Consider the following 27,981-nt stretch of genomic DNA (forward strand, 5'->3'; position numbering starts at 1 on the left):
CTTGACCAGAGATTAGAGAGGATGCCCATATTTTATTTTTGATTGCCCCAGCGTCCTGGTGTGGGACTCCTGGCATGCACTACGTCCCCGGGCACAGGCTCCCCAGGCATGCAACGTGATCAGTAGCAGCCCACTTTTCTGCAGCTAGATATCTTGCAAATAAATGATTAAAAGATATCTGTATGTTGGGGCGCCTGGGTGGCTCAGTGGGTTAAGCCTCTGCCTTCGGCTCAGGTCATGATCTCAGGGTTCTGGGATCGAGCCCCTCATCGGGCTCTCTGCTCGGCAGGGAGCCTGCTTCCTCCTCTCTCTCTCTCTGCTTGCCTCTCTGCCTACTTGTAGAAAAAAAAAAAGATATCTGTATGTTGTACTCATTGTTGCACTGTTGTGCCACGTAGTGACCTTCAGGAAGGGTTTTACGAAAGTCACCTGGGAAAGGGAATAACAGGTGATTGGTGTTTTTTTTTCCTCCTCCTTTAATAGTTTCTGATTTGTTATACAACCTTGTGCAATCACCTGGAAATGTGCTCTGTGCTCCTACGTGCTTCCTGAATGCAAACAAGCAGGTTAATGACCCCAGTGTTGTAACGTTTCAGCCTGAAATCTGCCTGGATAACCCAACAGAGCCATTTGTCCTTTGGAAATAGGGTGAATGGTGTATGGTGGCAGAACCCACCAGGACCCGGAGCCCTGAGGCAGAGAGATGCGTGTACAGAGATAAAGGCCTGGGAATAGCTAAAATCAGCATCAAAGTTGGCGCCTGATTCTTGATTCTTGGTGAACCTGTCCTTCTGCGCCTGTCCCACTGCTAAATCATGAAATTACTTGCCTTGCTTTTTCTCTGCTCCAGGCTGCTACCAAGTTTAACCCAGGAGTCCTCACAAGAAATCGACTGCGATGATGAAGACTTATTTAAGGCAGTGGACACTGCGCTGAAGAAATACAACAGTAGAAGCCAAAGCGGCAACCAGTTTGTGTTGTACCGTGTAACTGAGGTCATCAGGACGGTAAGTGAGCTTTGTTTTACCTTGAGAACTTTTGAGATGTGTGCTGTCCTTCCCAGCCCAGCCCCTCCCCCAATCCCACCACCCCACACCCCAACAATAACAACACCAACCATCACCCAAGAACCCAGGAGCAAAGGTAGAAGCTTACATCTCTTAGAAAAGATCAACACCACTCTTTGGCCCCAGGGGTGCAGGGCAGGGTATGACTAGTCCTTGGGCAGCCAAGCTTGGCTTCCTGGGTGATCAGGAAACCAAAGTGCCACGAGACAAAGGTAGATGGAGTCATTTGAAGGAAACCGTTCAGGGTAGGAGAATCCAGGAACTCAACGGGACCGCAGCAAAAAGACTTACTGGGTGACCAGCCCTTAGACTAAAATAGGGAGACCTCCAGACCCCAGGTGGGAGGGGACGCTTATGTCTAACAAATAATGTATGATCTCACTTACATGTGGAATTTTAAAAAGAAAAGTCAGAAAGTACAGTGGTGGTTGCCAGGGGCCCAGGCTAGGGGAAAATGGAAGATGCTGATCCAAGGGTACAAACTTCCAGTTTTGAGATGAGTAGGTCCTGGGGATCTAATATACAACATGGTGACTATAGTTAAGAATACTGTATCGTATACTTGAAATTTGCTAGGAGACTAGATTTTAAGTGTTCTCACCAGACATACACACCAGACATACCCCAAAAAGGTAATTATATCAGGTGATGGACATGTGGATCAACCTGTTTGTGACAACTAGTTCATGGTGTATGTGTGTATCTGTGCATATATATCATCGTATTGCACACTTCAAATATATGCAATTTTCATTTATCAATTATACCCCAAGAAAGCTAGGGGGAAGGCAGAGTTACATCTAAGAGGAGGTAAAAATGAGATTAACATGCATTAGACAAAAATGTCTACCAGTCTGTATAACTGAAGGGATCAAGGGTAACAGCAATGTTCTAGATGGTTTTTAATATATTTTTTAAAGATTTTATTTATTTGACAGAGAGAGATCACAAGTAGGTAGAGAGAGAGAGAAAGAGAGAGAGGGAGGAGGAAGCAGGCTCCCTGCCTAGCAGAGAGCCCGATGTGGGACTCGATCCCAGGACCCTGAGATCATAACCTGAGCTGAAGGCAGAGGCTTAACCCACTGAGCCACCCAAGCAGCCCCGGATTTTAATACTTTTTTATAGCTAATTGATGCATTCAGGTTGGAGACAAATTCTGACAGTAGGTGTGATTTCAAAAAACACAATCTTTCAATAGTTTGTTTAAATGAATTTCACTATAAAACTCTGTGCCTATCACAGCTAAGTAACTGTTTACTTTGGCAGAGGAGAAAAGTCCAGTCATCTGACATGATTGGGGTAAAGAAAAAAGCCCAGGGGGCATGATTATTATTTTTATTTTCTGAAAGTAAAATGGGACCATCCTGTTTTACAAACTCATGTAGTGATGTAGACATTTGGTCCTGGTCCTCACAAGCAACAGTTGACTGGTGTTCTCTTCATTGGCTGACATCCATGACAAATGCGCTTTTTTGTTCTAAAATGTCCATGGAATCATGCTTTATCTTTACTCTGCTGTATAGGTCCCATCTATACACTACTGTTTATTTCCTTATCAAAATCTGAGACCTGGAAGGAACTTGGGAGACCATCTTGTTTGACTCCATCATCCCAGATGCAAATATAGTGATGCAAGCAGGGTCTGAGAGTCAGGACACTTGGGATATGGGGCCGGTTCTGCTTTTTCAAGGTGTGGGGGCTGCCTCAGCCCTTCCCATCAGCTCAGGGCCTCCTTTCTCTCACCTACAAAGTGAGGGGCTGGACAACATCACCTCTCTGGTCTCTTGCTGTTAGATGTGCCAGGCTTTTCCATTATGAAAGCTCACCTGACTCAGCACCTTTGCACTTTCTTTTTTTTAGTTGAAGTATAGTTGACACACATGTTACACTAGTTTCAGATGTGTAACATAATGGTTTGACAATTCTCTGTGCTATGCTCTGCTCACTACAGGCATAGCTACCATCTGTCGCCATTCAACGCTATGACTGCATCATTGCCTGTATTCCCTGTGCTGTGCCTTTCTTCCCTGTGACTTACTCATTCCATAACTAGAAGCTTGTACCTCCCACTCCCCTTCACCCATTTTACCCATCCCCCACCCTCCTCTGCCCTGGCAGAGTTTTGTTCTCTGTATTTAGGGATCTGTTTCAACTTTTTATTTGTTCATTTGCTTCATTTTTTAGATTCCTCATATAAGTGAAATGATAAGGTATCTTAACCCTGGCTGATCTGTTTTACTTAATATAATACCCTCTAGGTCCATCCATGTTGTCATAACTGGCAAGATCTCATTCTTTTGTATGGCTGTGTAATATTCCATTACATATATGTATACAGCAAGGTTTGCCTACCATATATATATGCATGCATATGTATACACACACACGTATTCTTTATCCATTCATCTATTGATGGACATCGGCGTTGTCTATCTTGGCTGCTGTAAATAATGCTGCAGTAAACATATGGATGCATGTGTCTTTTCACAGTAGCGTTTTTGTTTTCTTTGGGTAAATACACAGTAGTCGATTGCTGGATCATATAAGTATTTCTATTTTTAATTGTTTAAGGAAGCTTCATACTATTTTTCATGGTGGCTGCACCAATTTACATTCCCACTGACAGTGCAACAGGGTTCCTTTTTCTCCATGTCCTCACCGCTTGTTATTTCTTGTCTTTTTGATTCTAGTCATTCTGACAGGTGTGAGGTGGTATCTCATTGTGGTTTTAAGTTGCATTTCCCTGATGCTGAGTGGTGCTGAGCATCTTTTCATGTGTCTGTTGGCCATCTGGATGTCTTCTTTAGAAAAAACATCTATTCAGGTCCTCTGCCCATTTTTTAATCAGATTATTTGTTTATTTGATGTTGAGTTGTGTAAGTTCATTATATATTTTGGATGCTGACCCTTTACCAAATATATCATATGCAATTATCTTCTCCTATTCAGTAGGTTGGTTGCCTTTTCATTTTGTTGATGGTTTTGCTATACAAGAGCTTTTCATTTTGGTGCAGTTCTAATCATTTATTTCTGCTTTTGTTCCCTTTGCCTGAGAACACATATCTAGAAAGATGTTGCCAAGCCCAATGCCAGAGAAATTACTGCCTATGCTTTCTTCTAGGAGTATTATATTTTTAGGTCTCACAGGTCTTTAAAATGTCTTTGCACTTTAAAAGTTTTATTTATTATCTCATGTCATGGTAGAAAAAATATAAAAAAATGAGGCAAATAAAAATAGTAAAGTTACCAAAAATTAATCTGCCATCCAGCGATAACTTAATTTTTTTTAAATGAAAAGTGGCTTATTTGTTTCCTCACTGTAAAAGAAATGTTTATTTTTTAAAAAGACAACTCACAAACACTTGATTAAAGAAGTGAGACAGCTGTACTCCTACCACTGAAAGACAAACATTTTAATAGCTTTGCTTCATAACTTTCCAGACTTTAAAGAATCATATATGTACCTACAAATTGGTTTCTACAGAAATGGGCTAATACTAGGATACCACTTTGTAACTTACAAATATATATTTGTAAATATATTGTGGACATTCTTCAAGTAAATATTTATAACTTTCAGTATTTTTATTTTTTTAAGATTTTATTTATTTGAAAGAGAGAGAGAGAGAGAGAGGGAGCACGCGCGTGAGAGAGAGCACGTGCAAGTTTGTGCGTGTGTGCTCACAAGTAGGGGAAGGGGCAGAGGCAAAGGGAGAAGCAGACTCCTGGCTGAGCAGGAAAGCTCACAGGAGGCTTGATCTCAGGACGCTGAGATCATGACCTGAGCCAAAGGCAGGTGCTTAACTGACTGAGCAGGTGTCAGCTTTCAGTATTTCTAATAAGTGTTTTGGTCTCACTGAATTAAATCAAGATCACATACTCATATCAGCATTAGCTCCCACTCAGAGTTATTTGCTGTTGGGTCAGTTATGTGTCTCTGGTTGCTTTTTTTCAGGATGACCCTGACACGTTTTATTCCTTCAAGTACGAAATTAAGGAAGGAAACTGTTCTGTTCAAAGTGGCAAAACCTGGCAGGATTGTGACTACCTAGAATCTGCTCAAGCTGTAAGTGGGTGGTGGTTCCTGAGCTCCTGGTGTTCTCTGTCGAGACTGTCAGATCTTTTCACTAGAGCCGGAGATGGTTAGTACTGTCAGGCCTCTTTGTAAGTCATGCAGATAAACCCTCAAACGTGTGGAAAAGCCAAAGGCTTGGTGTCCGTGTTCTCCTTCTGTGTGTCAGAACACGGAGAAGACAGCAGTGTAACATAGAGAAGCCCTCCCATGAGAAGGGGACTCTAATGACCCATTGGGACAGAGGACATGGCCCCAAAGAGACCACAGAGCAACATTTGGGCCAAGACTGAGGGCTGGTGAGGGGACAGCATGCCTCTGCCTCCCACTAGCTGACCCCCCAGAATCTGGATGCTGCTTCCTAAAGGGGAGAGGACATTGACCTCATCAGGCTGTTGGAGGACAAAACGAGGCAGGATATGCAAAGAACCTTTTTGTGGATAACAATGACTATCTTAACCAAATGCCGGGCTGATTGTTGCCTTAATGAGAGGGGCATGGGGACAGTGTTTGCTCCCCTTCAACAGTGCTTGCCCACCACCCCCACTGCCTCAGCAAGTCGCTCTTTCCCCCTTCCAGGAACCCACGCCTGTCATGCCCTACTTGCAGTTTCAACACCAAAATTGAAGGGAAAGTCACAAGGAGGGCTTAGCAGGCCCATGCACCAATTTTGGTGAAAAGGAAACTTGCTTTAAAACCTCGCCTTTTATACTACCTCTCCTCCAACGTCTGGTGAAATCAGTGACTGGCAAAAATAATCACGAAGCTACAAAAACTTTCACTCCTGCATGTCAAAACTCTGAAAAAATTTTGGCAAGTTCAAAAAAATAAAAAAAGGAAAAGCTATATTGAGCTGTAGTACTAGGTGGGCTTCTCCATCTGAAAGATGAAGATAAATGGTCTCTTTCTTTTTTTTTCTTTTCTTTTTAGGCCACAGGAGAATGCTCTGCCACAGTGGGGAAGAGAGGGAATATGAAATTCTCAGTGGCTACACAGACCTGCCAGATCACTCCAGGTAGCTAATGTATCTGGCGGAAAAGAAACCGGTTCTCTGTGGTGTCAGGAGCACAGCCTCAATGAAGCCCCCTCCCTCAGTGGCACCAGCGACGCATTGGGGGTGGGATGGTGGAAGGGCAGAGACCTAGGTCTGGGCAAGGCTCCTGCTGATCATCCCTTCAGCTCTCTCTGGGCTCCCCTCCTGACTGCTCCAGTGTATGGAGCCTGTGCAAAGGCTCTGAGAAGGGACCAGAAGACACGAGAACTATCTTCAATTGTAGGCCAAGAGGGAGGGAGAGAAGCACAGGCTTTGAGGTCAGACTTGGCCTGGAATCTTTCCAAATTCCTCACCTTATCGGGTTTTCTCTTCCTTATCTCTGAAAGGGAGTAAGGGGTAACAATGATTCCTACCTCAGAGGCTTGTTGTAGACTCAGCTGGAAGAGATGCCTGAAGTTCCTACCGTCATAATCTAGTGATGATAGCCAGGATAAGGGTCATAAGAGCTAACGATTCCTGAGCATTTACAGCCAGCCACAGTTCTAAATGCTTCACATACATTAACGTACTTAATCCTCACAACTCTATGAGGCAGGCATTAAATCCTCACTTCACAGGTGAGAAACTGAGGTCCACCACGGTTAGTTACCTTGCCCAAGATCCCACAGCTACTAATTATCAGAGTTGGTATTGTAGATGCTGACTAAACACAATTCCTTTGGCATTTAAGTATGGAGCCACTTATCAACAGATACAGCTACTTACTGACTCCTTTCCGAAAACGGCAGACCCATGTGCAGCCTGTCTCTCTCGCTTGACTTCTGCCCAACTGCTTCACACCGGTGACCTGTGACGATTATTGATGCATTAACATATCCACGGAGCCAAGCTCAGCACCTGGCTCATTACAGCAGATGCAAAACATGTTGGTTGGACTGAATCGATAGAAAATATATTGTGCTCTGAACCAGGCTTCAAGGAGCTTTAGTTCATGCTAAAAAATAAATAAATAAAGAATAATGTATCTATTTTGTTTTACTTTTTAAAAAAAGATTTATTTATTTATTTTAGAGAGAGGGAGAGAGTGCGGGGTGGGAAAGGACACAGAGAGGCAGAGGGACAGAGTGAATCTCAAGCAGACTCTGTGCTGAGCGGGGAGACTGACACAGGGGCTCCATCTCATGACCCTGAGACCATGACCTGAGCTGAAATCAAGAGTCAGATGCTTAACTGACCAAGCCACCCAGGCGCCCCAATGTTTTATTTTTTATAAGAGGATAAATCCAAGTTGCTTCTATAATTTAAAATTACTTTTAAGTAAATTTAAAATAACTATGCACAGTACTACACGTGTAAGATGTTCCTAAGTGAATGAGAGGTTTATTGTTTTGGCTAGAAAGCAGTCTTGCATTCTCTTTTTTAGTGCATACTAGGATTCACTGGAAGGTTTATGAGGGCTTTCCAAATTATCTCATTTAGGGAAGTGCATCTGAACACAGGTTTCACTCATTAATGCTGCCCCTTTGCCTGCTCTTTGTCAAGCTGCGGGCCCAGTGGTGAAATCCCAGTTTGACTGCCTTGGTTGTGTGCACCCCATCTCGACCGCAAGTCCTGACCTGGAACCCGTTCTAAGACATGCCATTGAACATTTCAACAACAACACGGATCATTCCCACCTCTTTGCTCTTAAAGAAGTGAAAAGGGCCAACCGACAGGTTTGTTCTTTAATTGTTGATTGCAAACAGTAATCAGTATTAACGTGTTCTTTGTAGAGACAGCGAAACGGAAAAGTTCTTCTGTCCATAGGGCTTTAAGAAAACTATATCATTACCCAGCATTCATGAGTCAAACATGGCTCCCCAAATTAAATTGTACCTAAAAAGTTGGCACGGTTTTCTGGATATCCTTTAAATTCTAGGTTCCATATTGCGGGGGGCGGGGGGGGTGTAAATACTTGTAAAACTGGTCTTTTCGTTGCCTCAGTTGACTAAGCCTCTACTGACAGTTGACTATTTCCTTTGTATTTCAGCCTCTAATTATGAAAGACTCATTTTGGTCAGTAATATGCCCTGCTTTTTTTTTTTTTTTTAAAGATTTTATTTATTTATTTGACAGAGAGAGATCACAAGTAGACGGAGAGGAAGGCAGAGAGAGAGAGAGAGAGGGAAGCAGGCTTCCCGCCGAGCAGAGAGCCCGATGTGGGACTCGATCCCAGGACCCTGAGATCATGACCCGAGCCGAAGGCAGCGGCTTAACCCACTGAGCCACCCAGGCGCCCCATGTGCCCTGCTTTTAATAGACCTTCCGGTTTGCTTTCACAGGCAAGACCTGTGTTCTGCTCCATTATGTCCATATCCAGCTGTATCAGGATGCAACTAGCCCAGGGTGAAGCAGGAGAAATTTTCCCGGCCTGGCAGTTTGGAAAACTGAGGCCCTACCAGTAAAGGGCACCCAAGCTCGAAAGTCTTCTTTCTCGATCTAGAATAGCATTACTAATATTTCACAAAGTTGATGGAAACTTTTCTTCCTGCTGCCTAGCCAGGAAGTACTGCTAGGTCTTAGGGAACTAGAGTAATTCCATATGTAAGTTGCATTCTGTTGTTAGATGGGTAGGAGTGCAGCGAGCGGGGGTGGTGTGGACGGAGTGAGGGGTATCAGTTTGCTGTTTATTCAGAAATGACTTCTGCCTACTCATAATCATCGTTCATATCATCCACCACTTACGATATGCCAGGCAGCCTTCTCTGTGCCCCATAATGCTGTCGATGATGTTTAAACCGCCTTTTAAATATTTGCTCCCAAATTGTTTCAGGTGGTGTCTGGATGGAACTATGAAATTACTTACTCAATTGCACAAACGAATTGTTCCAAGGAGAATTTTCTGTTCTTAACTCCAGACTGCAAGTCCCTTTTGAATGGTGTAAGTAGGCAAAACTCTGATTATGAAATTCTCAGCACCTTGCGTCCAGTCTTTCCAGGTGGGGGAACGCTCAGCTGTGTAGGAAGTGTCAGTCACTAAAATGTTAGGTGACATTCACTGATTCACATTCCCCTGGGAACTCCGAAGCTCACACACTGGTCATGCTGCTTTAGCCACCTAGTTCAAGAATCTGCATGTCTAGCAGAGCACTTACAGATGTAAGTGGGGACTAGGAGAGCCTGAGACCAGATGATGCCATGATCAAGTTTGTCTTTTCATGCCTTCCGTCTCCTGTCCTTTTCTTCCCCATGTGCTGCACATCCTTCCTCCCAAGCTCTACTCAGAACAGTCCCTCACTTCCAACTTGTCTCTGCTTGTTTTCTTACCTTTCCTCCCCTGCCTTTATCTCTAATAAACACATCCTGAGTCTCTATCCCTTAGTGACCCTTTCTGGGATGATATCCTGTTGTCTGAACCAAAACTATGTTAAAGGAGAGTTATGTCGAGATGTATGTTAAGATAGCCAAGGCATGGCTTCCTTGGGGATACGGGCATGGTAGTAGGAGACCATGCTTTAAGCAAGCCCTTTAACCTAGGAATTTGACTTCTAGAATTCCATTACATGGGAAGAAAATGAGAAATCCAGATAGCAATAATTTCAGCATTATTATTAATAGAACAACACTGGAAGTGATTTATATCTTCAACAGTAAGGAATGGTTAAGTAAATTACAGCGTATCTGTATAGTAGAATATATGCAGCTATTCAAATTACATTTCTAGTCTTTAGTGACTTAGTAAAAATGACTATAATATGTTAAATAAAAAAAAAGTAGGGTACAAAACTATACATACAGAGTCACTCAAATCTATAAAGTAAACATAAGTATAAGAAATGATGAGAAGCTGGGGCTCCTGGGTGGCTCAGTTGGTTAACTGTCTGCCTTAGGCTCAGGATCGAGTCCCACATCAGGCTCCTTGCTCAGTGGGGAGCCTGCTTCTCCCTCTCCCTTCTGCTCTCCCTGCTTGTGCTTTCCCTCTCTCTTTCTCTGACAAATAAATGAATAAAATCTTTTTAAAAAAGTGATGAAAAACTAATATGCCAAAACATAAAATATAGTTAACTTTGAGTTGGAAATTTTGGAGCTTTTTCTAATTCTTCATACTTTTTGGAATTCTTAAGGTCTCTGATGAAGCATGTATTTATTTCATAATTGGAAAAAAATTAAAAGGACAGCATTAAGAGAGTGAAAAGACAATCCACAGAGTGGGACACAATAATCTCTTATTTGATAAGGGTTTAGTATGAAGAATATATTATTAAAAGCCCTTACATTGCAACAACAAAAAGACCACCCAATTTAAAAATGGGCAAAAGGACTCAATAGATGTTTCTTTCAAGAAGACATACAAATGGGGGCTCCTGGGTGGCTCAGTGGGTTAAGCCTCTCCCTTCAGCTCAGGTCATGATCTCAGGGTCCTGGGGATCGAGTCCCACATCAAGCTCTCTGCTCGGTGGGGAGCCTGCTTCCTCCTCTCTCCCTCTCTCTGCCTGCCTCTCTGCCTACTTGTAATCTCTCTCTGTCAAATAAATAAATAAAATCTTAAAAAAAAAAAAAAAAGAAGACATACAAATGGCCAATAAGCACATGAAAAGGTACTCAACACGGTCAGCCATCAGGGGGACGTAAATATGAACCACACTGAGCTGCCACTTGACACCCAGAGGGTGGTTATCATTTTTAATAAATTGGGAAATCATTTCTCATTTTTAATAATTGGGAAATAGCATGTATTGGGGAGGATGTGGAGAAATTGGGAATCTTATATATTGCCAATGGGAACATAAAATGATGTAGCCACTGTGAGAAACAATTTGGCACTTCCTCAAAAAGCTAAACATAGAATTACCATAGGACCCAGCAACTGCACGCCTAGGTGTATGTACCCAAACAAATTGAAAATGGAGACACAAGCAGATACTTGCCTGGCAACATTCACTGCAGCATTATTCACACTGGCAGAAAGGTGGAAACAACACAAAGACCCATCAACAGATGAATGGGTAAACAAAATGGGATATATATATAAAACAATGGAAAATTCTTAATCATAGAAAGAAATCCCAACACACACTACAACATGGCTAAAGCTGGAAAACGTTATGCTAAGTGAAAGAAGCCAGACACAAGAAGACGCACGTTGTGTGATTCCACGTATGTAATATCTAACCTATGCAAATTCATAGAGACAGAAGGTGGATTAGAGTTTATCAGGGGCTGGAGGAGGGAGAATGGGGATTTATTGTTTAATGGCTACAGAATTTGTGTTTGCAAATTATTAGTGGCAAGGGCAGCACACTTCTATGAATGTACTTAATGCCCTGAATTATACATTTTTAAATGGCTAAGATAGCAAATTTTATGTTGTATGTATTTTAGCATAATAAAAAGCATAGTATAAAATGAAAAGGAGAGGAATCCTCTAAAAGCATAAGCTCTCACTACTGTTTCACTTTGTCAGTTTAATTCAAGTCCGGCCATTCAAGCACCTATGAACACCTCGTGCTTCTATGTGTAGTTAGTGGTGTGAAGTGACAGGAGCCTACAGTGCTCTCTAGCCTCAATTTTTCTGCATTGGCTTGTTAGAACCTCAGTTTAGTTTTCTCTTCGCCCCCCAGAGAGACACAAGGACAGGTGGGGGTCACAAAGCCAATCAGACTTTTGGAATAGCTTCTCTGAACCTCCATGTCCTCGTTTGCAAAAGAGTGAAGAATAGCGACACTTGTCTCACAGATGGCTTAGCGTAGTTCAATGGCATGAAACAGAAATGAAATGTTTTGCCCACAACTGATATAGTTTAAGGCCTTGCTATGCAAAGTGCGTGACAGTGAGTGGCAGAAACAGCATCACCAGGGAGGCTGTTGGAAAAGCAGGAGCTCAACTCCACTCCAGCTGATTCAGAATCTGCATATTAACAAGATTCTCTGGTGATTTATTTGTATGAAAAGCACTGATTTGAGAGGTTTCATAAATAATTCTCGGGCCCTGTTGCATACTAAAATCACTCCGCTAGCTTTAAAAAACACCTATTCCCAGGTCATTCACCCAGACATTCTGATGTAATTGGTCTGGGGTGGGTCCCTGGAATCAGAATGATCTAGAAGCTTCTCAGGTGAACCAAATATACTGATAGAATTCAGAACCTTTGGGCTACTTCCAGCATCCTCTCCCCATCTGAAATTAAGGTATTCTAAGTCTGATGTTCCCTGTATCTTTCAAAAATATGACATTATATATATGTATATAATATGTATATGTATATGTATGTGCATGTACATATACATATTATATACATATATATATATATTCCTATTTTGGAAATATACATGTATAGAAAGCTTTAAGGAAATGCAAAAACAGAGAAAAAAAATAGAAAAAAAATAATACTGAACCACACACGCCCAAACATCCAAAGACATCCTGGAGTATTTCTCCTCCTTCCATTTTTGTAGGGCATAAAGACAATTTTTGGTAATTTTTTTTGTCTTTTAATAGTTGTATTTATTTTACATGCTACATTTTTTTCACCTAAATATTTTCCTATGCCATTAAAACTCTCAATGAACTTCTTTTTGAATAAATGTGGAATATTCTAGTGAGTATACCATAGATTATTTTCTAATTACTTTCCTTTTTCTGGACATTTGGTTTCTTCCTATTTTTATTATAATTAATAACTCACCAAACATTTTTTAGAATAAAGTTATATCTGTATTTGGCATTTTTTTCCCTCAGAATAAACTCTCAGCTTTACACATAGTATAAGATTGTATAGAAGCTCTTAAAACTCTTATCTAGAGAAAGAACAAAGATGGAAGTATGATAGTTCCTGATTTACTACAGAGCTTTACTATAAAGCTATAGTAATCAAAGTAGTATGGTACTGGCATGAAAACAGACACAGAGACCAATCGAGCAGAATAGAGAGCCCAGAATGAACCACGCTTATATGGTGATCTCTGACAAAGGAGATAAAAATATACAATGGGGAAAAGACAGTCTCTTCAACCAATGGTGTTGGGAAAACTGGACAGCAACAAGTAAAAGAATAAAATTGGATCATTGCCTTATGTCATAAACAAAATAAATTCAAAATGGACTAAAGAGTTGAATGTGAGACCTGAAACCATTATGCTTGTAGAAGAAAACAGAGACCGCTCTTTGATATCCATTTTAGAAACGCCTTTTTGGATCAGTCTCCTCAGGCAGGGGCAACAGAACTAAAATAAGCAAATGAGATTACATCGAAATTAAAAGCTTCTGCACAGTGAAGGAAATCATCAACAAAAAAAAGTAGGCTACTGAATGGAAGAAGATATTGGCAAATCACACATCTGTTAGTGGGTTAGTGTCCAAAATATATAAAGAAATGATACAAATCAACACCAAAAAAAGACATAATCCAATTTAAAAATGGGCAGAGGACCTAAACTGACATTTTTCCAAAGAAGACACACAGATGGCCAACACATACATGAAAAGAAGCTCAGCCTCACATCACTCATCATCAGGAAAGTGCAAATAAAACCACAATGAGCTATCTCACACCTGTCAGATTCGCTAGTATCAAAAAGACAAAAAATAACAAATGTTATTGCTGAGGAGAAAGGGGAACCTTGGTGCACTGTGGGTGGGGATGTAAATTGGTACAGCTGCTACAGAAAACAGTATCTTTTTTTTTTTTGAAAACCGTATCTTTTAAAAAATATTGAATCACTATGATGTACACCTGAAACTAATAGGATATTATAATTATACTTCAATTTTTTCCCGAAAGCTCTTAAAACTCTTGATATATATAAATTGTTTGCTGAATGCATCAATTTAAATTCTATCAGCAATGTATACTCCTGATAGAATTCAGTATTAAAAAAAAACAAAACAAAACAAAACAAAACAAAACAAAAAAACCTGGCTGGATCAATTGGTAGAGTATGAGACTCTTGATTTTGGGGTCATGAGTTCAGGCCCCACCTTGGGGCAGAGTTTACTTTAAAAAAAAAAATGTGAATTAAAAAGTCATGAAGGTTAAAAAAAACTTAGCTGATTTCATAGACAAAAACCTTTTTTGTTTTCATTTTATCAAACAATGTAGTTAATATGCATTTATTTAGCCAATATGTCTTCATAGATTTTTTGGAAATTTATGGGTTGAATTTATAAATTGTCTTCTATATTCTTTGCCCATTTGTCTTTGGAATAAATCTTAAAGATTTGGAAAATCATATTTCTATAGTAAATGTATCAGTGCTTTGTCATATCTTCTCAGGTGTTTACTTTTTAGTTTTCATTATAGTATTTCTGACTTATAAATAGATTTTTTTTTTACAGGTGGCCAAATCTACCAATATTTTCACTTGAAATTTTCCACCATTTGCACAGCAGTCACTTTATTTTTTTTCTTCTAGTTTGTCTATGGTCAGTATTTTATAATGTAACTTTCAATCCTATCTGGAATTAATTTTGATGTATCTTGTGATTTTTTTTTTCAGTTTTTTAAGAGAATAACTAGATGTTACAACAGTCTTTCCTGCTACATAAATTAATGACAACTTTTATTCCATAATAGTCTTGCCCAAAAAAATGTGTTCTCTGTTTTTGTACCAAACTACCATGTTTAAACAGCTATAGGTTCATAGAAAGTTTAAATATGTGATTTATTATCCAGTGTTTATATCTTCAAAACCAACCTTAGAAAAAATTTGTGAGAAAAACTTACATTGTCACATAGATTGGGATTCCATTACATGTCTAAATTAATTTGAGGAGAACCCCTATGTACTCTCATTTAGTCTTTTTAGTCCAGAATTTGGTATACATCTCTATTTAGACAAAGTTTCATTTTATATTTCTAAAGTTGTGGGATTTTCTATATATATATATATCCAGAATATTGCTCACTAAGGCTATTTCTAGCTTTCGTTTTGGGTTTTTTTTTTTTTTTTGGTTATTGCTATGAGGAATTAGATCCTTTTGTTTTTATTTTCTTCTCTTTTTAATAAATTATTGTTAGAAAGAAATGTACACATTTATGCATTTTTCTTACATCCAGCAACTCCGCTGAATTCTCACTAGCTTTAAGAGCTTTTCATTGATTCTTTTAATTGTTCTAGATATACAATAATATCTTATGCAAAAAATACTTTTGTTTTCTTTTCTGATGCTCATTTTTCTGTTCGATGTCTTAATGAATTGACCCAAACAGACAGACATAATTTTTGAAGTAACAGTGATCCCACACCATCATGTTTTATTCCTGATTTTATTGGGAAAGCCTCAAAGTGTTTGTCATTATGTATTATATGTGCTGTGGGTTCCAGGTAGACATTCTTTGTCATGTTAAGGAAGCATCCTTACATTCCTGTTCTTTAAAGAGTTTTGTTCTTAAATAAGGAATTGGTATTGAATTCAGCAAATGGTTTAGAACAGATATTAAAACGTCATATTATGTTTTCCTAATTTATTTTTTAAAGATTTTTTATTCATTTTTGAGAGAGAGAGAGCGTGCACACAAGCAAGGGGAGAGGCAGTGAGAGTGGGAGAAGCAGACTCCCTGCTGAGTATGGAGCCCGACACAGGGGCTCAGTCCCAGGACCCTGAGATCATGACCTGAGCCAAAGGCAGAAGCTTAACCATCTGAGCCACCCAGAAGCCCCTGTTTTCCTAATTTAATCTGTTATATTGTTTTGACAGCTTTCCTAAAGTAATATTTGGGTTCCCAAACTAAACTCTATTTGTTTAGTTTAATTATTCTTTAGATATATGTTTGGATTCTATTTCTAATTTAGGAATTTGACATCTATATTTATAAGTGAAAGGGCTTTAACAGTTTTCTCGGTGTGTGTATGTGCATTCTATTTTTTCAGGTTTTGATATCAGGATTAAAATTTTATAGAATGAAAACCGTTTGCCACTATTTTAGTTTTTTAAGTTTATTTTTTTAGTAATCTCTACACTCAACATGGGTCTCAAACCCAAGACCCTGAAATCAAAAGTCACATGTTCTACCTACTGAGCCAACCAGGCACTTCTGCCACTATTTTCTATATTCAGAAACAGCTTATACAACAAGGAAATATATATACTTCCTTAATTTTTAAAATTATCCATCCATAAAAATTTATATTGTTTGGAGGTGAGAAGTGGAATGAAGTTTAGAGGAATAACATCCTCTCCTTCCAGTCATTCATCTATTCAAGTTTTCTTCTTATTTTTAAGTCAGTTGGTTAATTATAATTTTCAGAAAATTATCTATTTCTTTGGAATTTAAATTATCACACACTTTTTCATAATATTCTCTTATATTTTTATACTGCTCTGTACGCTTTGCTCTGTTGCCTTTTTTTGTGCTTGATTTTTTTCCTCACCCCAAGAGCGATCTTTTGAGTTTATTTTTTAATGCTAATGCTGTTTTCTAACTTCTCAGTATTGCTTTTACCTTCATTGTTTTCTCCTTCTTATTTTCCTGAAGAATGTCCATTGTTCTTTTTCTTTAACTTCTTGAGATAAACAGGTAGACTTAGGGATGTTTTGTTTTGTTTCTTGCCTCTTTAAATTACAAAAGCATATAAAGCCACAAGTTAACTTTAAATGGATCTCTGGCAATATGATATGGAATTTTCATTTTTGTTTTGTCTTTTATTTCTTTCCTTATCCAAGGAACCCTAACTATTTAGGCAAGTGTGTTTATATTTCCAAGTAGTTCATTTTTATTTACTTATTTGGTTAAACATGTAAATAATGTAATATTAATTTTCAGGGAGTTTTTTTTTTCCTTTTGATGCTGAGGCCAAAGTACATGGCCTGTATTATTTTTTATTTGATAAATTTATTGTGGCTTTTTTGTGGTCTAGTGTGGAAGTGATTAAAAATTTTGCACCAGGGGCACCTGGGTGGCTCAGTGGGTTAAAGCCTCTGCCTTTGGCTCAGGTCATGATCCCAGGGTCCTGGGATCGATCCCCACATCAGGCTCCCTGCTGAGCAGGGAGCCTGCTGCCTCCTTGCTCTCTGCCTGCCTCTCTGCCTACTTGTGATCTCTGCCTATCAAATAAATAAATAAAATCTTAAAAATTTGCACCATACTTATCAAAGTGTCATTTTAAATCATGTGTATCATATGGAAATGTGATTTAACTAGATATTTATTATATTATTCAAGTCTTCAATTACCTTATTTATTTTTTAATCTTCAATTTATAGTTGTATGTTTTATTTCCCACCACAATGATTTCTATCCATTTCTATTCCTATATGTTTCCTGCTTTATCTTGATTCTGGGCTTCTAGACTATATCTTTTATATAAATAAAATAATCTTCATATTACCTTTATGAGTTTTTGTTATCTTGAATTTTACTTTTTCCAGTATAACTTTTTTGTTGTATTTGCCTCAGATAGCTTTGCTCCCCCATTATATTTAAACTTTATCTTTTTTATTAGAAGATAGTATATTTGAAGATGTAATACCTTAATTTTGTTTTTAGCTTAATCTAAAATTCGTTACCTTTCTTAAAGAAAATTTTATCTGTTCACTTTTACGGTTATTATTTCTACACTGGGTATTCTCCTCATCTTGTTTCATGTTTCTGTGGGTTTGTGCCTCTGTGTTTGTTGTTGATGCTCTTAGCTGTCTTCTATTCCCTCTTCACAATCAGACTATGTTTTGTTTTCATTTTCTACATGATGATTTGTAAAGTCAACATCCTATCTTTAGCTTTACTAGTCGATTACTTTAAAGGTTCTTAAAAATGTTCTTACTTTCTGGACCCATATACTTTTTCTAAAAACCAGGATATCGGTGAATGTACAGACGAGGCACACGTGGACCCTCAGCTGAGAATTGCTTCTTTTTCGCAGAAGTGTGACCTCTATCCAGGTATGACGGGATACATGTTAGTGCTGTACTAGTGCCTGTTGACCCCTGACAACGGGCTAGGTCTTCTCACGGGAATTGTGTTTTGGTTTCCACGATCTGCCACCAAGTCTGTAAGATCAGCAGACCTTCCCAAGAACAACTGGCCCTGTCTCTGCCCAGTTGGGCAGCGACAGGTGCAGGTGACACTGCTCTGTAAGTAGCCAGAAGGGAATATGGTGATGACAAGGGGAAATGTGTGGCCTCTGGGTACAATAGCAAGAGTTGGCTTTTCTCACTCTTGGAAGTTAGTCGTGTGTATTTCATGGTGAGAAGCATTACGGAAACTGCCTGCTCACCAGAATCATAGGACTTAAAGTTTCCCACTTAGAGAGTCATTCCTTTAAGTCAAGCATTGTTCTTCATAGGTGGTTCCATCCAAGATGCAAAAACTTGGGAAAAATATAGCATATTGATTGCACCACTAACACCTACTGGTTGAATGTTTTCCTAAACACACTTGGCTCTGAGAAGAGAAAAAGAGGAGAGGCCAGAAGGTGTGCAGACAACTTCAGCACGTTCACTGCTGAGCCTCAGGCTGACACGTGGCCCTCTACAAATAGATGCTAGGTCATGTGCAGGAGAGCTACTCAGCTAGACTTTTCCTTCTTCTGCACACGCTAATTTAAAACCTGTTTCTTTCAGGGGAGGATTTTGTACAACCTTCCAAGATTTGCGCTGGCTGCCCCAAAGACATCCCTGTCAACAGCCCGGAGCTGGAGGTGCCTCTGAATCATTCTATCGCAAAGCTTAATGCAGAGAATAACGGAACTTTCTATTTCAAGGTTGACAGAGTGAAAAGTGCAACAGTACAGGTCTGTAAAGTATGCTACAAAAAGAGTGATATTATAGCCTAAGTGTGACTTGCTGACTAATTTTGCCATTGTCCTTGGTTCTGCATTGGGAACCAGCATACCCGGGAAATAGGATTTGGGAGATCTGGATTTCAAGTGCCAACCTCCCTGCATTCTTTGTGTATGATCTTGGAAAAGTCATTTAGAACATGTTCTCCATTTTCTGTCTGTAAAGGATAGGGTGAGGATCAAATACGAACATATGTCAATCACTTTTCAAACTCCAAAGTGCTCTATGAATATTTGCAACTATTACATAATTAGCGAAATGCAGTGCCTGGAAAAGCAAGACTTACTCTCTGCCTTTCTAGATTCATTCTTGTAGCATCACTTAATGCCTTGGGCTTGGCCCCATTGTTCTGTCTTTGTCCAGATTCTTCAGACTCATCTGCATGTCATTTCTCCCCTGCCTTGGGTGCCCTTCCCTCTTTCCGATGTACCCTCTGGGGATTCATCTCTCTTTCCATGCCCTGTCAGGAGAGGCTGAGGGGTGTCCTATTCCAGGGGTCAGGAGAGACCCAGCTCTACCACAGCACCACCACTGTCCTGGGTGACCCTGGAGTCACTCAGACTCACTCAGCCCTATGGCCCCATCTGAAAAAATGAGTGGCTGGATTAATAGAACCCAGATTCCTTCCACTCCAGAAGCCTATAACCAATGTATTCATGGAGAGAGTCCTATGATAACTGGCTTCCTAAATGCAAGCTAAAGAAAAGTAATCAAAATAGAACCAAACTGTTACAGCAAACCAGCATGATCTTTATAATCTGGTGAAAGAAATAGCACTAAAAAAATTCATACTTTGGCTCAGTACTAAGCCAAATTTCTAATTTCTAGAAATATAAACTAGAAGGAGTATTTATATACAGCGATATTCATCGTAGCTTTAACTGTAACACCCCCCCAAAAAAGATAAACTGTCAAAACGATCAATAATCTAGAAATGATTCACTATGTCTGACATATCCTTACAATAGAGTATTTTTTAGCAGCAATTTGAAAGCATCTTTGTGAGGCATTCTTGGTGTGGGCAATGACTCGTGCTAAAATATGCAGGGAAAAACAAGAGGCCATAAACTGAACATACATTCTGTCCTCAACTGTGTTATTAAAAAGTACAGAAGACAATACTGAAAAGAGACAAAGCTCGCAGACTATTCACAGTGGTGGTTTTTTTGTTTTTCTGGGTTTTTTGTTTTGTTTTGTTTTTTAGGTGCCAGGACAATGGGCTATTTATGTTCATCTTTCCAATTTCCTGTTCTAGTTTTTTTGTTTTGTTTTTTAAAAGATTTTATTTATCACAAGTAGGCAGAGAGACAGGCAGAGAGAGAGGGGTAAGCAGGCTCCCTGCTGAGCAGAGAGCCCGATGCAGGGCTCTATCCCAGGACCCTGAGATCATGACCTGAGCGGAAGGCAGAGGCTTAACCCACTGAGCCACCCAGGCGCCCCTCCTGTTCCAATTTTAAGACTGAAAGAAAAACCTCTAAACAAACAGCATGAAAGTAAACCAAACCTGACCCTTTGTCCCCTACTCAGGCGCTTGCTCCTGCCCCCAAGGCCGGCCCCCTCCTCCTGTTCTCACCAGCACGTGCCTGGCACCGGGTTCCCTCCGGGAAGATGAGAGAGAATCCCGGCCACTTCTGTTTGTCAGCTCTCTCTGGCGCTCCACCTCTCCGCGTTGCTCGGACCATCCCTTGTTCTTCACAATGCAGGAGTCGTGCAGTGCCTGCCATTTCTTTCGGGTCCAAGATTTGCTGTCAGGAGGAGAACCACTCATTCCCAAGCGTGACTGTCTAGTCCTCTCAGTTGCTCTAGTTCTCTCTGTAAGGTAGCCAATGCGCTCTCCAGCGTGTATGCGTGTTTGTTTACGCTAAGAATGCCAGGGAACCACCGTAGGTAATGCTGGGTGAATGGAAGGCAACTGACAGCCCTCCGTTGCCAGATCGAGCTGGAATATTGTGAAGATTTCAAACTTACTTTTCAGGGATGGATCTTTACTGATGCCTGTGTTTAAAGAGAGAGCAATTTGACTGCTCGAGGATAGATATGCAGGGCAGCGTTGGTGGAAGCAGCCCCTTTACTAAAAAACTCAATTTATCATAAGATGATTTTGTTAAGAGCCAAGCTCCATATGACCAATCTGCCAGATTGCTAGAGATTTCTTTTACAGTTTTAGTCTTGCCTTGGTTTTGCATGTTTAGTCCTGTGTGGGTGCATATCTATTCATATTTCAGAAACCAAGAGCTTCTTAAATCCTCCATTTTTCGCTTGTGAATGGTTGTGATTTCTGTCACATGCCCTTTATTTTGCCTCACTCTTGCTGCTGCTGTCCACCGCCACCCCCCCGCCCCATCAGCATTCCTCCCTGCCTCTGCTCAGATGAATATACCTCAAGGATCCGTGTGTGTACACTGAGGAGGTTCTCCTTGGACAGAATCTTGGAAACGTCAAGGAATAGGTATAGGTATATGTCTAAGACTGAATGCAAATGGCCGAATTACAAAATTATTTGCAATGATACTAATGTACATTCACACCAACTGGGTATAAGACACTGATGATCTCGAATTCTACTCCTCCCACTGGTGATCGAAGCTGCATGTTCCCCAGCCCTGGCCAACAGCAGGCATCATCACTGGCTTCCATCTCTGCCAACATGGAAGATTAAAAAGGATGTTGCATTGCTTTTTAAATGTGCATATGCTTGGTTATTAATGAAGTAAACTTTTTTTTCCAGGATAAATGATCATTTTAACTTCTTTCCTGAAATACCTGTCCATGTCCTTTCCATATTTGTTTTGGCATTGGGCTTTTTATTGATCCTACGTTATGTTTTTCCCCAATTGCCTTGCTACTTTGCTTACTGTAATTTTGAGAATCAGTTTTCATTTTTGTGGAGTCAAATTTAGACATTTTCCCCTTCCTTTAGGTTTCCTTCTTCTGCTCTTCACCTAAGAAAGGGCTTCCTCATCCCTAGATATGATGAATATTTATATCTGTTCAGTTCATTAATTTTAATTTTCAAACATCATTAGAACTTATATTGCTATATCTATAGCATTCTCTATTTTAAAAACAAAACTTGGACAGGATGGATTTTAGCAGGGAAGACTACTGGTAAGAATGACACCTGGTGATGATGGTGATAAAGGATGTGACCTTGAGGCCCTCAAACAGAAGATGGCATTAGGTCTCCATTCCTCTCCTCTGGACCCTGAATACAACTAAGCTTCCAGCTGTCATTTAATTATGTGTTGTCAACTTTCTTAGGCAACATCATATTGATCAACTCTAAGGCCAAAAAATTGGATTAAAGTATTCCCTGAAATGAGCCAGAAAATTTATGACCACCAAAGTATAGATGTTAAAACCCTCTTAGAAACTTCCTCCTTACTTACACATACATTTGGAGTTTTAAAAGTTAATTATTATATTTCTCTTAAAATTTTAACTATACTTACCCAGTGAGACAATGCCAAGAAAGAAGGAAGAGGAGCTTAGTTCTTCCTAGAACTCTGCCTTCCTCACTTGCCTCCCATCTTGCTTTTCCCATGTTTCTACAAAATATAAAGAGATAGGGAAGATGTTAAGTTTTGCTTTTACAAAAATGGGATTGTACTATCACCCTATAACATTATTTTTTCCAAAAATGGTCTTCCTTCTAGGTCAACAGATATGTATGATGTATTTTCTTGACAGCTACATAATCTCTCTCTCTCTCTCTCTCTCTCACACACACACACACACACACACACGCGCACACACATGCACACAGTCTGCTTAGACTATCATAGAAAAATAGCAAAGTTTGGGTGATTTAAACAATAGGAGTTTGTTTCTCATAGTGCTATGAGCTTAGGAGTCTAAAAGTCAACCAATTTGGTTCCCTGGTGAAGGCTCTCTTCCTGGCTTGCAGATGGCCACCTTCTTGCTGTGTCAACTTCAGAGAGAGCGAGTGAGCTCTGGTCTTATGAGACCCTTCTAAAGACACTTCTTTAAGGATACTAAGCCCATTATGAGGGTACCAACATGACCTCATCTAAATCTAACTGCCTCCCAAAATATCTAACTTCCAATACCATCACATTGGAGGTCAGGACTTCAATATACAAGTTTGGTGGGGGACATAGTCAGTTCATGACATACACACACACTTAAATCCTAGAACTAAATACCAAATAACTTGGTCTAGAAACCACATCAACTTCTTAACATATAATTTAGAAACATTTTTATCAAGTGTATTTTTCAGGGTAGAAGAAATATAAGACATGGCATTTTTAAATGACTTAAAAAGCCATCCCTGGGATTTTTATTGAAGTCAGAGTAGTTAAAAAACATGAGATTCGTTTCTTAAATAAATAAATGAGGTGTGCCTCTTCTAGACCAAAACAAACAAAAAAACCCCACACAAACTGCTTAAAGGAAGACAACATGATTAAAGACAAATGATTAAAGTTGTTGCTAGAGATTAAAATATATTCTTAATATAAAAAAGGAAGAGAAGAAAGCTCGAAAATCCAAATATTTTTCTAATCAAATAATTCTATAGTGGTAACAACTCAGTATTTCTCTGACATAAGATTTGGCAGGATGATAAGGCATTTCAAAGAAAATATTTAAGTTTTTCTTCCTACTTTTCTTAGATTCTATTACAACTTGAGCCCTTGAATCATTCATGAATTTTGCAGCTGTCAAACAATAAAACTCAGGAAAATATAAAAATAGAAATTAGAGCTTGCTTCCTCACCTCCCCATTTAGAAAGGGAAATGAGACCAGTCATTAGCCAAATATTTTTCACATGCATACAAATTGAAAGTTCTGTTGTCAAACATTTGTACTTTCCTGTGTAACTCTCATTTGTTCAGTATATAATTAAAATGTCAGTATTCTCCCCCAAAAGCTCTTAGGGTGAAAATATATGATTTATTATATAGTATTAATTAAGCTCCTACTTTGTGCTAATTAATTATCCAGGTGGTAGCTGGAGAGAAATTTTCAGTTGAGTTCACAGCCAGGGAAACCATGTGTTCCAAGGAAAGTAATGAAGAGTTGACAGAAAGTTGCCAGATCAATAAATATGGAGTGAGTAATAATGCAACTATATACCTGTTCCCTGGAAAACTTTTTGATGTTTTATACTTGTTTAAGCATCTCATGAATAACACTGTTCTCTCTTTTGGCTTCTGTTTTCATGGATAGCAAGCCCTAGAATGTAAAGCTGAAATTTTTGTGATACCTTGGGAGAAAAAAATTTACCCTACTGTCAACTGTCGGCCTCTGACAAAGGTATGATTCTAATTACAGTCAGCTCAGGTCAATTTTGCTCATTCTGAAAAGTCATATATGGATGTTGAATATGAACCATTATTTAAATGAACTGGGAGACTATCTTCTTAAAATGAGGGAGAACGTTCACATTTCTGTGCTGACCTCTTTATGGCCTGAGACATGAGAGCAGCAGTCCTCATAATTACTTGCCATGCCTTGTCAGCATCCCACAGCCAGGGGGCCCTCTTCTGGGGAAGGGCAGATGCTACTGTGGAGGGCTTATGCCATAGCTGTGCACTTTCAAGGTGTGCCTGAGAGGAGCCCCAGCTCTCCCATGCCCACTGCTTACAGCCAAGGAGCTCTGGAGAAATGCAGATCTCAGCCCCCTCTCCACATCTATTGACTCAAAATCTGCATTTTTGACATGATCGCTGGGTGGGGGGAAGTCATACCCATGTTCAAATTCAGGAAGCATTACTTTGCATCATTTTTTTAAAATTTTTAAAAGATCCCTGGGAGGTAAGTAAGACTTCCCCGTTTTCAAGGATGGCATACTAAAAATTACAAAGATGCTAAGAGTGCACCAAATGCACTCTCTATCCCAGGCCCTATACTGAAAACTTCACACATATTTCTCTCATGACCCCTCTGTGAGGCAGGTGCTGTTGTTATCCTATTTACAGATAAGAAAAGTGAAGCTGGTGATGCTTGGATTCAAATCTAGATCAAATCAGAGCCCACCCTGTTCACTATGATGCTGATTCCTAGCAGGTTCTGACTTGTTTGCCTCCCCAAACCATGCCCTTTGTGCCACCAAACACTGCCTCTGACCAGCACATTCTCACAGTAGTGAAAGTGTAGAGGAAATAACCCACAAGATCATATCTTCAGTGCAATTTGCCTCTTTTTACTTTTTTCTGATTTAGGATTTTGCTATGTGTCAGTATGTTATAGTCCAGCTGAAACATTATACAAAGACTGAGTTTCAAGCTGGTAACACTGCACTGCTAATTTGTTTTAATCCAACAAAGTAGTTGTGGGTATACGCTCCCTAGATATTCAGCTCATAAAGCCAGTTAGGGCCTTTTAGGGTAAAAACAATAATTGTGCTAATAGAAACAGTATCAATGAATAAATAATATGTCATGGTTTTATGTAACCATTGACTTAGAAGGTACCCTATACATTGTTCAGTACCACCACCCAATGTTTCCCCACAAAGGAAAAAACTCTCCAGCTTAGAGTACTAAGAACAATAATCAATACCCACAAATTATAAAATCAATCAAAAGAGGAAAAAATTTTCATTATCATCCTCTCTGGAATATTAATAGAGTATTTAAAGTCTGGTAGATAGGTCCCATTGTAAACTAAGATAGCATTGCCAGGACTCAGTCCCTTCTTTCTTCATGGATAGTATGGTTTTCACAGTAACGCATTCATCTTAATATTTCCTGTTTAGATCATATTGATGAAAAGGCCTCCAGGTTTTTCACCTTTCCGATCAGTACCCATGAAGAAAATAGAAGAAGGAACAACTGTAAGTCCACCCCATACTTCCATGGCATCTGTACAAGATGAAGAGCGGGATTCAGGAAAAGAACAAGGACCTACCCATGGGCATGGCTGGGGCCATAGAAAGCAAATAAAACATGGCTTTGGCCATGCGCATAAACATGAGCATGACCAAGGCCATGGGTACCACAGGGGACATGACCTTGGCCATGGACATCAGAAGCAACATGGTCATGGCCATGGACAACAAAAGCAACATGGCCTTGGTCATGGACATCAACGGGAACTTGACTATGACCCTGAACACCAAGGGAGACATGGTCTTGGCCATGGACATCACAGGGGACATGGACTAGCCCAGGGACATACACATGAGCATGGCCAAGGCCATGGAAAACATAAAAATAAAAGAAAAGACAATGGAAAGCGTAATGGTTGGAAAACAGAGCATTTGGCAAGTTCTTCTGAAGATAGTACCACCTCTTCTGCAGAGACACAAGAGAAGACAGAAGAGCCAAAACCCCTCCCTTCCCTAGCCCAGCCAGGGATAGCAGTTACCGTGCCTGACTTTCAGGACTCAGATCTCACTGCAGCCCTGATGCCTAACCCACCATCACCCACAGAGAGGGATGATGATTGGATCCCTGACATTCAGATACAGCCAAATAGCCTTTCATTTAACCTGATATCTGACTTGCCAGAAAAAACCTCCCCCAAATGTCCTGGACGCCCTTGGAAGCCAGTTAATGGATTGAATCCAGATGTGGAAGTGAAAGAATTTCATGATTTCGATCTCACTGATGCTTTGTATTAATTTATGTAGACATGAGTCTTAACACTTGATCATTCCTCCTCCCCATTATCTAAATATCCTGATATGATGCACCAAAAGCCCTGAAGCTTCAGAACAGCCTAGAGAGAAGGGGTGAGATGCCCAATGGGACACTGTCAATCTCTATGGACAACATAAAGCTGTGTACAGAATCCTAAATCCCCTCTGGGTCTTCCTCCCAAGACTTCTTTACTAACACCAAAAATGGACAAACTCATGTGCTTTATGGCCTACCGCAATTGGTACAACAAATGTGTACCTTAACAAATGTGTACCTTAAAATGTATGTCATCGACTTTCATACAAAGATTCTTGACATTCTGAATAAACTGTGGCATGTGGTCCCTGAACACGTGTGAAAATAAGGGAAGTCAAGAGACTAAATGCTGCACTTCTTAATGGGAAAAAAAATAATAATAAAACCTCCAGAGGTTAAAGAGACAAGAAAGAAAGAAAGACAGATCCACCCAAGAGAGGACAGGGGGAAGTAAATTGAATGACTTTCAGTTTCCAGAATGACTAGTATGTCAAATAGTCACTCCCACTTGACAAAGCCATCCTGATAATTCTCTTTCTGGGTGAGAGGGTTTCTTGTAAGTCAGTCATTTCCATTTGCTCACGAAGTACCCTTTGCAACAGGGCTTTCACATGGGAGTTTTGTTTGTTTATCTGTTGCCTTGGCTACACTGAGTAATCCTGGGCTTTCAGCAACTCTGAGTTTAACGATAAGGACAGAAAGCAGAGGAAGTAATATCGAGGCCGTCTTGCCAAGGAAGATGTTTTTTCAATAATTGACAAGGGTATATCCTGAGATGGGATGCAAAGTTCGTTCAGAAATTTTATGAGGAAATTCCCCTCTAGACTCACTTTATGATCATCTCATCTTTTTGCTGTGACGCTGAAGAGCACTGGATTTTGCAAGAGAGAATAATACGATTGTCTTTAATTGCCTTATAACATGCGGGAGGCATATATTTTACAACCCTTGCGGTGCTTGTGGCCCAGGGAAATAAGATAGGGCTTTAAACAGCTACACTTCCCTGTGGATGAATGCCACTGCTACTTCAGTGTATGGGATGCATTTGAAACTCTGAGTTTTTATTTCATTTCCGATATTATCTGCACTTTTAAATAAAGAACCAATGATGTCAGGAAAAAGTCTCATCTTGTCAAATGGTTGCTTCGTTCTTCTTTTGTTGGATGATAACAACAGATTAACAGAGTTTTACTATACTTACAGAGGCACCTAAGGCCCTGCGAGTACAAGGGCCGAGCTCAGGAGGCAGGGGCAGAGCCAGCATCTGAGAGCGAGGTCTCTTGACCAGTGGGCAGAATCTTCACGCCTGGCACAATAGCCCCAACAACCTCTATCACCAGCCCTGGCTCGAAGGACAAGAAGATGGGATAAAAGTTAAAAAGAAGAATGCCATTCTACTGTTCTGTTGCTGGGTGAAATAAAGTTCAGTCTTGATGCTCTCATTC

The 27,981-nt window shown here is 39.9% G+C and overlaps 1 protein-coding gene across 2 annotated transcripts; it reads left to right on the forward strand.

Annotated features, from left to right (window-relative positions):
- The first annotated feature begins 586 nt into the window (after positions 1–586).
- On the forward strand, positions 587–27,978 carry KNG1 (kininogen 1). Of its 2 annotated transcripts, XM_047732453.1 has the most exons (11): positions 590–1,007; positions 5,023–5,133; positions 6,070–6,154; positions 7,676–7,848; positions 8,946–9,053; positions 17,905–17,989; positions 18,671–18,840; positions 23,859–23,966; positions 24,084–24,170; positions 25,615–25,692; positions 27,740–27,978. In XM_047732453.1, the coding sequence occupies exons 1-11, from the start codon at positions 816–818 to the stop codon at positions 27,818–27,820; spliced, it is 1,278 nt and encodes a 425-aa protein (XP_047588409.1). In that variant the 5' UTR covers positions 590–815; the 3' UTR covers positions 27,821–27,978. The 2 variants fall into 2 exon arrangements, with proteins under 2 accessions (XP_047588399.1, XP_047588409.1); XM_047732443.1 differs by lacking the exon at positions 27,740–27,978 and having other exon boundaries at positions 587–1,007; positions 25,615–26,921.
- The last annotated feature ends 3 nt before the right edge of the window (positions 27,979–27,981 follow it).

The sequence above is a fragment of the Lutra lutra genome, chromosome 1, assembly GCF_902655055.1.
Source record: "Lutra lutra chromosome 1, mLutLut1.2, whole genome shotgun sequence".
NCBI lineage: Eukaryota > Metazoa > Chordata > Mammalia > Carnivora > Mustelidae > Lutra > Lutra lutra.